The sequence below is a fragment of the Hyperoodon ampullatus genome, assembly GCF_949752795.1.
Source record: "Hyperoodon ampullatus genome assembly, chromosome: 3".
NCBI lineage: Eukaryota > Metazoa > Chordata > Mammalia > Artiodactyla > Ziphiidae > Hyperoodon > Hyperoodon ampullatus.
The window spans coordinates 42,350,680-42,365,003 of NC_136916.1; the positions used below are offsets into that span (position 1 = coordinate 42,350,680).

Below are 14,324 nucleotides of genomic sequence, written 5' to 3' on the forward strand. Positions count from 1 at the left end.
AATTCCACAAAAAGCAAAATAAGCTAGTATTATGAGTTCCCTGGTGGAAGTACTCCACCCAACTATGAAATATTTCTGCCAAAAAAATCTGATAAAAGCCTCTAAAATCTTAATTACCAATTTATAGGAAATACACAGAACACGGGGGGAAAAACATTAAGTGAAATATCAGGGACACAACCAGCAAAATCCAAAACTCAAGAAACTACAGGACAGGAGAGTGGGGAGATGGCGGAAGACTAAGACGCGGGTATCACCTTCCTCCTCACAGATACATCAGAAATACATCTACACGTGGAACTGCTCCTGCAGAACACCCACTGAACGCTGGCAGAAGACCTCAAACCTCCCAAAAGGCAAGAAACTCCCCACGTACCTGGGTAGGGCAAAAGAAAAAAGAATAAACAGAGACAAAAGAATAGGGACGGGACCTGCACCTCTGGGAGGGAGCTGTGAAGGAGGAAAGGTTTCCACACACTAGAAGACCCTTCGCGGCGGAGACTGCGGGTGGCCGAGGGAGGAAGCTTTGGAGCCGTGGAGGTGAGCGCAGCCACAGGGGTGCAGAGGGCAAAGCGGAGAGATTCCCGCCCAGAGGATCAGTGCCAACCAGTACTCACTAGCAGCAGAGGCTTGTCTGCTCAGCCGCTGGGGCGGGCGGGGCTGGGAGCTGAGGCTCAGGCTTCGGTCAGATCCCAGGGAGAGGACTGGGGCCGTGAACACAGCCTGAAGGGGTTAGTGCACCATGGCTAGCGAGGAGGGAGTCCAGGAAAAAGTCTGGACCTGCCGAAGAGGCAAGAGACTTTTTCATTCCTCTTTGTTCCCTGGTGCATGAAGAGAGGGGATTAAGAGCGCTGCTTAAAGGACCTACAGAGACGGGTGCGAGCCGCGGCTATCAGCGCGGACCCCAGAGCCGGGCATGAGATGCTAAGGCCGCTGCTGCCGACATCAAGAAGCCTGGTGCGAGCACAGGTCACTATCCACACCTCCCCTCCCGGAGCCTGTGCAGCTCGCCACTGCCAGGGTCCCGTGATCCAGGGGCAACTTCCCCGGGAGAACACGCTGCGTGCCTCAGGCTGGTGCAACGTCACGCTGGCCTCTGCCGCCGAAGGCTCACCCTGCACTCCGTGTCCCTCCCTCCCCCGGCCTGTGTGAGCCAGAGTCCCCGAATCAGCTGCTCCTTTAACCCCGTCCTGTCTGAGCGAAGAACAGACGCCCTCCGGGGACCTACACGCAGAGGCGGGGCCAAATCCAAAGCTGAATCCCAGGAGCTGTGCGAACAAAGAAGAGAAAGGTTAATTTCTCCCAACAGCCACAGGAGCAGCGGATTAAATCTCCACAATCAACTTGATGTACGCTGCATCTGTGGAATACCTGAATAGACAACGTATCATCCCAAATTGAGGAGGTGGACTTTGAGAGCAAAATATATTATTTTTTCCCCTTTTCCTATTTTTCTGAGTGTGTATGTGTATGCTTCTGTGTGAGATTTTGTCTATATAGCTTTGCTTTCACCATTTGTCCTAGGGTTCTGTCCGTCAGTTTCTTTTTTCTTAATAATTAGTTTTATTTTAATAACTTTATTTTATCTTACTTTATTTTATTTTATCGTGTTCCTTTCTTCCTTCCTTTCTTCCTCCCTCCCTCCCTCTCTCCCTCTCTCGTTCTTTTTTCTTTCCTTCCTTCCTTCCTTCCTCCCTCCCTCTCTCTCTCTCTCTCTCTCTCTTTCTTTCTTTCTTCTCCCTTTTATTCTGAGCCGTGTGGATGAAAGGCTCTTGGTGCTGCAGCCAGGAGTCACTGCTGTGCCTCTGACGTGGGAGAGCCAACTTCAGGACACTGGTCCACAAAAGACCTCCCAGCTCCGTGTAATATCAAACAGCGAAAATCTCCCAGAGATCTCCATCTCAACACCAACACCCAGCTTCACTCAACAACCAGCAAGCTACAGTGCTGGACACCCTACGCCAAACAACTAGCAAGACAGGAACACAACCCCAACCATTAGCAGAGAGGCTGCCTAAAATCATAATAAGGCAACAGACACCCCAAAACAAACCACCAGACGTGGACCTGCCCACCAGAAAGACAAGATCCAGCCTCACCCACCAGAACACAGGCACTAGTCCCCTCCACCAGGAAGCCTACACAACCCACTGAACCAACGTTACCCACTGGGGACAGACACCAAAAACAACAGGAACTACGAACCTGCAGCCTGCAAAAAGGAGACCCCAAACACAGTAAGATAAACAAATTGAGAAGACAGAAAAACACATAGCAGATGAAGGGGCAAGAAAAAACCCCACCAGACCTAACAAATGAAGAGGAAATAGGCAGTCTACCTGAAAAAGAATTCAAAATAATGATAGTAAAGATGATCCAAAATCTTGGAAATAGAGAAAATGCAAGAAACATTTAACAAGGACCAAGAAGAACTACAGATGAAACAAGCAATGATGAACAACACAATAAATGAAATTAAAAATACTCTAGAAGGGATCAATAGCAGAATAACTGAGGCAGAAGAACGGATAAGTGACCTGGAGGATAAAATAGTGGAAATAACTACTGCAGAGCAGAATAAAGAAAAAACAATGAAAAGAACTGAGGACAGTCTCAGAGACCTCTGAGACAACACTAAATGCACCAACATTCGAATTATAGGGGTCCCAGAAGAAGAAGAGAAAAAGAAAGGGACTGAGAAAATATTTGAAGAGATTATAGTTGAAAACTTCCCTAATATGGGAAAGGAAATAGTTAATCAAGTCCAGGAAGCACAGAGAGTCCCATACAGGATAAATCCAAGGAGAAATACGCCAAGACACATATTAATCAAACTGTCAAAAATTAAATACAAAGAAAACATATTAAAAGCAGCAAGGGAAAAACAACAAATAACACACAAGGGAATCCCCATAAGGTTAACCGCTGATCTTTCAGCAGAAACTCTGCAAGCCAGAAGGGACTGGCAGGACACATGTAAAATGATGAAGGAGAAAAACCTACAACCAAGATTACTCTACCCAGCAAGGATCTCATTCAGATTTCATGGAGAAATTAAAACCTTTACAGACAAGCAAAAGCTGAGAGAGTTCAGCACCACCAAACCAGCTTTACAACAAATGCTAAAGGAACTTCTCTAGGCAAGAAACACAAGAGAAGGAAAAGACCTACAATAACAAACCCAAAACAATTAAGAAAATGGGAATAGGAACATACATATCGATAATTACCTTAAATGCAAATGGATTAAATGCTCCCACCAAAAGACACAGAGTGGCTGAATGGATACAAAAAGAAGACCCATATATATGCTGTCTACAAGAGACCCACTTCAAACTTAGGGACACATACAGACTGAAAGTGAGGGGATGGAAAAAGATATTCCATGCAAATGGAAATCAAAAGAAAGCTGGAGTACCAATTCTCATATCAAAACAGACTTTAAAATAAAGACTATAACAAGAGACAAAAAAGGACATTACATAATGATCAAGGGATCAATGCAAGAAGAAGATATAACAATTGTAAATATTTATGCACCCAACATAGGAGCACCTCAATACATAAGGCAAATACTAACAGCCATAAAAGGGGAAATCGACAGTAACACAATCATAGTAGGGGACTTTAACACCCCACTTTCACCAATGGACAGATCATCCAAAATGAAAATAAATAAGGAAACACAAGCTTTAAATGATACATTAAACAAGATGGACTTAGTTGATATTTATAGGACATTCCATCCAAAAACAACAGAATACACATTTTTCTCAAGTGCTCATGGAACATTCTCCAGGATAGATCATATCTTGGGTCACAAATCAAGCCTTGGTAAATTTAAGAAAATTGAAATTGCATCAAGTATCTTTTCTGACAAAAACGCTATGAGACTAGATATCAATTACAGGAAAAGATCTGTAAAAAAGACAAACACATGGAGGCTAAACAATACACTACTTAATAACGAAGTGATCACTGAGGAAATCAAAGAGGAAATCAAAAAACACCAAGAAACAAATGACAACAGAGACAGGATGACCCAAAATCTATGGGATGCAGGAAAAGCATTTCTAAGAGGGAAGTTTATAGCAATACAATCCTACCTTAAGAAACAGGAAACATCTCAAATAAACAACCTAACCTTGCAGCTAAAGCAATTAGAGAAAGAAGAACAAAAAACCCCCAGATTTAGCAGAAGGAAAGAAATCATAATGATCAAATCAGAAATAAATGAAAAAGAAATGAAGGAAAGGATAGCAAAGATCAATAAAACTACAAGCTGGTTCTCAGAAAAGATAAACAAAATTGATAAACCATTAGCCAGACTCATCAAGAAAAAAAGGGAGAAGACCCAAATCAACAGAATTAGAAATGAAAAAGGACAAGTAACAAGTGACACTGCAGAAATACAAAGGAACATGAGAGATTACTACAAGCAACTCTATGCTAATAAAATGGACAACCTGGAAGAGATGGACAAATTCTTAGAAATGCACAACCTGCCAAGACTGAATCAGGAAGAAATAGAAAATATGAACAGACCAATCACAAGCACTGAAATTGAAACTGTGATTAAAACTCTTCCAACAAACAAAAGCCCGGGACCAGATGGCTTCACAGGCGAATTCTATCAAACATTTAGAGAACAGCTAACACCTATCCTTCTCAAACTCTTCCACAATATAGCAGAGGGAGGAACACTCCCAAACTCATTCTACGAGGCTACTATCACCCTGATACTAAACCCGACAAAGATGTCACAAAGAAAGAAAACTACAGGCCAATATCACTGATGAACGTAGATGCAAAAATCCTCAACAAAATACTAGCAAACAGAATCCAACAGCACACTAAAAGGATCATACACCATGATCAAGTGGGGTTTATTCCAGGAATGCAAGGATTCTTCAATATACACAAATCAATCAACATGATACACCATATTAACACACTGAAGGAGAAAAACCATATGATCATCTCAATAGATGCAGAGAAAGCCTTTGACAAAATTCAACACCCATTGATGATAAAAACCCTGCAGAAAGTAGGCATAGAGGGAACTTTCCTCAACATAATAAAGGCCATATATGACAAACCCACAGCCAACATTGTCCTCAATGGTGAAAAACTGAAACCATTTCCACTAAGATCAGGAACAAGACAAGGTTGCCCACTCTCACCACTCTTATTCAACGTAGTTTTGGAAGTTTTAGCCACAGCAATCAGAGAAGAAAAGGAAATAAAAGGAATCCAAATCGGAAAAGAAGAAGTAAAGCTGTCACTGTTTGTAGATGACATGATACTATACATAGAGAATCCTAAAGATGCTACCAGAAAACTACTAGAGCTAATCAATGAATTTGGTAAAGTAGCAGGATACAAAATTAATGCACAGAAATCTCTGGCATTCCTATACAGTAATGATGCAGAATCTGAAGGTGAAATTAAGAAAACACTCCCATTTACCATTGCAACAAAAAGAATAAAATATCTAGGAATAAACCTACCTAAGGAGACAAAAGACCTGTATGCAGAAAATTATAAGACACTGATGAAAGAAATTAAAGATGATACAAGTAGATGGAGAGATATACCACGTTCTTGGATTGGAAGAATCAACATTGTGAAAATGACTCTACTACCCAAAGCAATCTACAGATTCAATGCAATCCCTATCAAACTACCACTGGCATTTTTCACAGAACTAGAACAAAAAAATTTCACAATTTGTATGGAAACACAAAAGACACCGAATAGCCAAAGCAATCTTGAGAATGAAAAACAGAGCTGGAGGAATCAGTCTCCCTGACTTCAGACTATACTACAAAGCTACAGTAATCAAGACAGTATGGTACTGGCACAAAAACAGAAATATAGATCAATGGAACAGGGTAGAAAGCCCAGAGATAAACCCACGCACATATGGTCACCTTATCTTTGATAAAGGAGGCAGGAATGTACAGTGGAGAAAGGACAGCCTCTTCAATAAGTGGTGCTGGGAAAACTGGACAGGTACATGTAAAGGTATGAGATTAGAACACTCCCTAACACCATACACAAAAATAAGCTCAAAATGGATTAAAGACCTACATGTAAGGCCAGAAACTATCAAACTCTTAGAGGAAAACATAGGCAGAACACTCTATGACATCAATCACAGCAAGATCCTTTTGACCCACCTCCTAGAGAAATGGAAATAAAAACAAACAAATGGGACCTAATAAAACTGCAAAGCTTTTGCACAGCAAAGGAAACCATAAACAAGACCAAAAGACAACCCTCAGAATGGGAGAAAATATTTGCAAATGAAGCAACTGACAAAGGAAATAATTTCCAAAATTTACAAGCAGTTCATGCAGCTCAATAACAAAAAAACAAACAACCCAATCCAAAAATGGGCAGGAGACCTAAATAGACATTTCTCCAAAGAAGATATACAGATTGCCAACAAACATATGAAAGAATGCTCAACATCATTAGAGAAATGCAAATCAAAACTACAATGAGATATCATCTCACACCGGTCAGAATGGCCAGCGTCAAAAAATCTAGAAGCAGGGCCTCCCTGGTGGCGCAGTGGTTGAGAGTCCGCCTGCCGATGCAGGGGACATGGGTTCGTGACCCGGTCTGGGAGGATCCCGTGTGCCGCGGAGTGGCTGGGCCCGTGAGCCATGGCCGCTGAGCCTGCGCGTCCGGAGCTCGTGCTCCGCAACGGGAGAGGCCACGACAGTGAGAGGCCCGCGTAACGCAAAAAAAAAAAAAAAAAAAAAATCTAGAAACAATGAATGCTGGAGAGGGTGTGGAGAAAAGGGAACACTCTTGCACTTCTGGTGGGAATGTGAATTGGTACAGCCACTATGGGGAACAGTATGGAGGTTCCTTAAAAAAGTACAAATAGACCTACCATATGACCCAGCAATCCCACTACTGGGCATATACCCTGAGAAAACCATAATTCAAAAAGAGTCATGTACAAAAATGTTCACTGCAGCTCTATTTACAATAGCCAGGAGACGGAAGCAACCTAAGTGTGCATCATCGGATGAATGGATAATGAAGATGTGGCTCATATATACAATGGAATATTACTCAGCCGTAAACAGAAACGAAATTGAGTTATTTGTAGTGAGGTGGATGGACCTAGAGTCTGTCATACAGAGTGAAGTAAGTCAGAAAGAGAAAGACCAATACCATATGCCAACACATATATATGGAACTTAAGAAAAAGAAATGTTATGAAGAACCTAGGGGTAAGACGGGAATAAAGGCACAGACCTACTAGAGAATGGACTTGAGGATATGGGGAGGGGGAAGGGTAAGCTGTGACAAAGTGAGAAAGTGGCATGGACATATATACACTACCAAACGTAAAATATATAGTTAGTGGGAAGCAGCCACATAGCACAGGGAGATCAGCTCGGTGCTTGTGACCACCCAGAGGTGTGGGATAGGGAGGGTGGGAGGGAGGGAGACGCAAGATGGAAGAGATATGGGAACATATGTATATGTATAACTGATTCACTTTGTTATAAAGCAGAAATTAATGCACCATTGTAAAGCAATTATACTCCAATAAAGATGTTAAAAAAAAAAAACTACAGGACAAACAATCCAACTTCTTTAACAAATAAACTGGGGGAGAGGGAGAGGGGTAACTAAATATGGATCAAAACAGACCTAAGAGGCACCTCAGCCAATCACAATATATAGGCATCATTTGGATCTTGTTTCAAATTAATCAACTGTATAAGAATTTATGAGAGAATCAGGGAAATTTGAACACTGAGTATTTAATTACTAATAAAATTGTTACGTGTTATTACAATGACATGTTATTGTTTTTTAAAGAGTCCTTATTTTTTAGAGATGCATGCTGCAATATTCACAGATGAAATGATCTGTTGGGTTTGCTTCAAAATGAATCTATACAGTATTGAGAATGGGAGGGTGTGGAAAGGATGGGAATATATATATGACACGAGGTTGGTTATGACTTGATAACTACTGAAACTGGATGATAGAGTCACAGACTTTCATTATATCATTCACTCTTTTATGTATACATAAATATTTCCCCAATAACAACCTTTTAAAAGTTAACCTGGAAAAGATTAATAAATAAACAGAATCTTCCTCTGTAAAAATGTGTACATTTCATTAAAATTACCTGGGTAGGTCAGATATTTATTTTTCTTCTAAAGGTTTTATTTCCTTTCCTTTAAATAAATTTAAATATATTTACAGTAGTCCCTCCTTATCTGCAGTTTTGCTTTCCTGGATTCAGTTACCTGAGGTCAACTGAGGTCCAAAAATATTAAATGGAAAATTTTAGAAATAAACAATTCATAAGTTTTAAGTTGCGAGTGGTTCTGAGTAGCATGACAAAAATCTCGCTCCATCCTGTCCAGAGTATTCCACCCATTAGTCATTTAGTAGCCACCTAGATTATCAGATACACTGTCACGGCACCACAGTGCTTGTGTTCAAGTCACCCTCATTTTATAATACTTAATAACGGCCCCACGTGCAAGAGTAGTGATGCTGGCAATTCATCTATGCCAAAGAGAAGCCATAAGCGCTTCCTTTAAGTGAAAATTTGAAAGTTCTCTATTTAATAAGGAAAGTAAAAAATTTGTAAGCTGAGGGTACTAAGATCTATGGTCAGAATGAATCTTCTGTCCATGAAATTGTGAAGCAGGAAAAAGAAATTCATGCTAGTTTTTCTGTTTAACCTCAAACTGCAAAAGTTATGGGCACAGTGCATGGTAAGTGCTTAGTTAAGATGGAAAAGGCAATAAATTTGTATGATAAGATTCTGAGTGAGAGAAACCACATCTTTCATTACAGCATATTGTTATAATTGTTCTATTTTATTTTATTATTAGTCACCGTTGTTAATCCCTTACTGTGCCTAATTTATAAATTAAACTTTATCATATATATATATTTAAAAAACATAGTTTATATAGGATTTGGTACTATCCACAATTTCAGTCATCTACTGGGAGTCTTGGAACATAATCCCTGTGGATAAGGGGGGACTACTGTATTAAAATATTATAGTTCTTTTTTGTAAAGAAGAAAGTAAAAATTGAGCCTGAATCTCTTTATTCATGTAAGCTCTTTTAGTGTTTAAAAATAATATGTAATAAAAATAAAAGGCTAGAAAATTATGACTATGGAAAGTACAAAATGAAAAGTAAAAGCTTGTATCTCCCCATTCCTATTCCCAAACGATAACCAGTGCCGGTAGTTTCTTGTGATTTGTTCCCAAAAACAAAAAATGGAGAGGGAGTGGGAACCAGACACAGTATGTGTGTGCACACACATGTGTATATGTATGACATATATACATAAAGTGCAACAAGAACCATATTGTTCTATATCTTACTTTTTCACTTAATAATACAACATACATTAACACATCACTCTACCCCATTTTTAATAGCACATCATTTCTATAGTATGGATATATTATAATTTATGTAACTATTGTATTGATGAATACTTAAAATGTTCCATTTTTTAAATTATTGCAAACAATGCTGCTAGATACCTTCCAAATGCTTTTAAAAATCTAAATTATTTGGGATAACTAAGAGGAAAGAAAGCTTGCCACACAAGAATAAAGTTTTTGTAGGCCCATACACTAAACCAATATGTGTAACAGCCAAAATTTACACTGTTTTAGAAAACCAGCTATTGTGATACATAGAAAGAGCTGTGTAATGTGGAAACATTCTGTATGCTTCAGTCTAATATATATGAAATTAGAATAGTATGGTAATCTTATATGCCTTGATATATAGCTATGAGAGTAAAAATGTGTGTGAAGTCTTCTTTCACTACTCAAATTATGATAACAAAATGCTAGATTCAATTACAGATAGTGACTAAACCTTTAGCTGCACAAGAAATTTTGATACTAATTTCTCAAAGTTGAAAAGTAAATCTGGTAATGATTGGTTGTGTGTGGGGTGTGTGTGTGTGTGTATTATCTAAGTGAACATCAGTTCAGAAACTGTCTTCTTTTAAAAAAGAAAAAGAGAAATCCACAAAATGTTCTACCTTGATGTTCATCATCCTCCTTTGGTGTTTGTTCCAATAACGTGTCCAAGGCTCGGGCATAATCTTTCATTACCCAGTACGCAAGACTACGTAAGAAAGGATCAGGATGTAATCTTTTGCAATCGAATCCTGAGGCATCCTTTTGGCAGCCCAAAATCTTCTGATTTAGGATGGATAGATAAGTGGATGAAGTCTCAAAATCAGATTCATATAAACGGGCAATTACCATGGCTAGCTGGATATCTTCCATTTTTTCAAGACATACCTATAAATTTAAATATTAAGAAATACTTATTTAATGATAATTATTTAGAGATATGAAATATCCAACTGATATCCTGAAATTATCCACTATTTATGTTCTCACAGTGGAGGGAAGAGGTCCAGAGGTTGAGACAGTGAAGGGTAGTTAAATACCTGCTTGAAAGGAGATTAAGGAATAGCAGGAAGATTAAGAAACTAGAACTTAGTAGCTTCCAGCCTAGAAAGATCATTTATAAAAATTGCGTAAAACGAAGTATATCAACACCATCTCAGACTTAGATCAATTCAAATAACATTCATCTTTAAATTAAATACCACTTATGACATCTGAATTTATATACATCAGTTCCTCTTAATTTCCAAATATATTTCCATATAAACATAATTATTACTATTTTAAAAGAATCTTCTACTTACATAGCAAATAACTTAAGAAATAAAGCCACATACTCTATTCTTACTCTCTCTGAGTTTATATTCTAAAGTAGCTACTCATCTGAGAATCTGAGGTCATTCAGGCAATACGAGCATCTCTCACTCAATCAACATTTCTCTTCTTTGCCTGAGTATCTTCTAGGCTAAACTTCCCATTTCAAAATTATAAATATTTGTTACTTTAAAAAATCATATATCTGAGATAATTCTGAAAATATGACTAATTCTAAACATAAAGTACTTTCACTTCGTTGGATATTTCCTATTTTTTCTATGATGTATTATTTCCAATTATGTTTTTCCTTCACCTGTTTGGATTGTTCATTATAATTAGGTATCCTAAAAGGAATATCTCATAAACAACAGAAATATTTGTAATTACTCTCTTAATCAGCTACCAAGATTGTGTATCAAAAAATGCGAAGTTTTACCCCTTCCCATTCACCTTCCAATATCTAAGACTACATTTCAAAACAGTATAAATTGCAATCTCAGTTCCTTATCTATGAATTTCATTTAGAAGAAAAAGAACTTAAAATATCTGCCTGTCTACACGAAGTAAGGAGATTGTGACCTATACATACTTAAATAGTTCAGAATCACAAGATGGTCAGGAAAAAGATATTCATAAACCATTTTTTCCATACACTTATAATTGAAATACATATACTTATCTTGAAATGCAATATTCTCTATATAAAATTTTTCACTTATGTTTCTACATGTATTTATTTATAATTCCATTATCATTGTGCTACTATTTAAGTTAGTAATCTCTGTAGTTATTCTCTACCCTCTATCCTTACAAACATATGACCAAACATTACAGTCTCCTCCATGATCTTCCCAGGTTTTCAAGCTCTTACAGGTATTTCATAGCATGTTTTCTTAGTTATACCTCAATGGCATCTTTCAATGAACCAGCTAACAAGAAAAAAGCAGCAGATTGTTCAAAGCGTTGTTTTCCAAGTAAAGAGAAAGCGTTTTTCAAAGCGGCTTTACGCCATCTATCTTCATTAAAGTTGTGGCTGAAAAATGTTGTCATTTTTTCATCATGCTGTGACCTGGGAACCAGAGCACAAACATCAGTGGTTAAACCAAATTTAAAAGTTTTACTCCTTTGCAGAATATATAAAAATAGAAAATGAAAACCTCAAACATCCATCTAAAAGAAGAACAATAACAACTTTAGTGGTAGGTATTTGTTATTAAGCTTCTCTTCATTTCTTCTAATAAGGAGAAAACTCAAAATACCTTATGTATACATGAATAGGAAGCAAGTGCACTCTTTACTTTCCAAAGTGCTTTTATCAACTTATTTTTAACAATATCCCACTCTTTAGTTTAAGTTCAAATGATATTCTGCCTATTTGTTTTGCAGATAAAGGAATCAAGGCACAAAAAAGGAAACTGATTTATCTACGTACTTTCAAAAGCATTATGTTTCTAAGTCACAGCACAATCTTCATTCCATTAAACCATATTAAGTGTTGAGGAAATTTACCTAAACAGACCCCACACTACTGCTTTCTTCTTCATTGAAAGGTAGAATAATGCAGCATCCAAGGCATCATTGTTCCTTTGAAAAGACGCTTTGGCAACCTAAACAGTCAATAAAAAGTTATACTGAATTAACTAGTTGATAAACAAATTACAACAATTAATGCTTCCCTACTACTTCCATGGCTGACAGAAACTATGCAGATGGGAAGAGCTGACTCTATTCCACAATTGCCAGTAGCTTATAATACGTGCTCCTAGAAATAACCCTTTGTATACCAGTAATTACAATAAAACTAATAACAGCAACTAGTATTTACTGACTACTTACCATGTACTAGACACCTTTCACTTATCTTACTGAATCACCATGATCCAAGAGGTACTATTATTATCCCCATTTTACACATGAGGCGACTGAGACACAAAGAGGTTAAGTGAATTGCCTAAGGTCACACAGTAAGTAAGGGGTGTAAAAGGGATTAGAACCCAGGTAGTAATAAAACTGTCTAACATAGGAAACAATAAAGAATGCAGAATATTTGATAGGTGAGACCTTTTCTTTTTTTTTTTTTTTTTTTTTTCTGGTCGTGCTGCACAGCTTGCAGGAAGTTAGTTCCCCAACCAGGGATCGAACCCGGGCCCCCAGCAGTGGAAGCACAGAGTCCTAACCATGGACCGCCAGGGAATTCCCAGTGAGACCTTTTCTTCAAAATCAGACATATTAAATTTCTTAATGTTTTGTAAAAGTTAAAATGCTGACTTCTATGGTACGTATATGTGATTTCACAATTTAAAGCTCTCTCAACTAATATTGATACAGACAACTGTAAATAAATATCAGTTATACTCATGCACATGCATACACACACATTTTTTAAAATACAGACAAAAATAAATGTTTTCGTTTTCTTCTTTAAACAAAATTTTCCAGTATTTTTTAATTTTTTATTTATTTATTTTTGGCTGTGTTGGGTCTTTGTTTCTGTGCGAGGGCTTTCTCTAGTTGTGGCAAGCGGGGGCTGCTCTTCATCGTGGTGCACGAGCCTTTCACTGTCATGGCCTCTCTTATTGCGGGGCATAGGCTCCAGATGCACAGGCTCAGTAGTTGTGGCTCACAGGCCTAGTTGTTCCGTGGCACGTGGGATATCTTCCCAGACCAGGGCTCGAACCCGTGTCCCCTGAATTGGCAGGCAGATTCTCAACCACTGCGCCACCAGGGAAGCCCTCCAGTATTTTTCAATTAAATTCTGACAGTTCTGAAGGACTGACACATTCTTTCTGGCATGTAATTAAAATACAGGTGGTTGAAGCTCCATTATTTTGAAGGGCTTTCAAATTTTAGTTCTTAGAAATTCCATGAGAAAAAGCCTTAATGAATACATAATTCCCCTTGTACCATAACTGATAACCTCCTTTGAGCCATATGACCAAAGTTGCTGAATTTATAAAGAACCAATCAACTCAATGTAAGTTTAAAAATTATTAAGCCAGTAACACTGTTGTACATAATCATACAGTTTTGAATACAGTACCATACAGACCACATATTTCTCAAAGATACTGATATAACCTCTGCAAATAACTAAGTGGAGAGGCATAACGATAAAAAACAATGGATGTTTTATTAATGAACACTGACTGATGGTAGAGCAGGAAGCTACCAAAGCATGGTAAAGAGGGGGAAAGACACCTAAAATCACATCACAAAAATGCTTTTATTCCTCTTCCCCTTTTTCAGTATTTTCTCTGCCTTCAATCATTTAACTTAGTACTTCAATGTTTAATAATTCTTACAAGAATTTTTATTCATCTTCAGCTAATGAGTTTTTGGACTGGCCAAAAATTTCCTTTGGTTTTTAAGTAAAAATAAAATATACATTTTTCATTTTCACCAAGAACTTTATTGAACAATGTATTCACCGTTTTGTTCCACTACCTCCTGCCAGTTTTCAAGCAACTTCATAATTCCATCTTCCCAAAACTTTTTATCTTTTTGAGCAAAGAACTGTTCCAGGTGCCTTTTACAGTCTTCCAGGGAATGGAAATTTTTT

The 14,324-nt window shown here is 37.9% G+C and overlaps 1 protein-coding gene across 9 annotated transcripts in view; it reads right to left on the reverse strand.

The window, feature by feature from the left end:
* DMXL2 (Dmx like 2) overlaps positions 1-14,324 on the reverse strand; it is a gene marked incomplete at both ends in the record, with an annotated part of 175,883 nt that overhangs the window by 37,891 nt on the left and 123,668 nt on the right. For all 9 annotated transcript variants that reach the window (XM_079701342.1, XM_079701341.1, XM_079701337.1 and 6 more), the window contains 3 exons: positions 10,072-10,336; positions 11,669-11,834; positions 12,275-12,372. In XM_079701342.1, the coding sequence (XP_079557468.1) occupies positions 10,072-10,336; positions 11,669-11,834; positions 12,275-12,372 (529 nt within the window). The remainder of the gene's footprint in view (positions 1-10,071; positions 10,337-11,668; positions 11,835-12,274; positions 12,373-14,324) is intronic.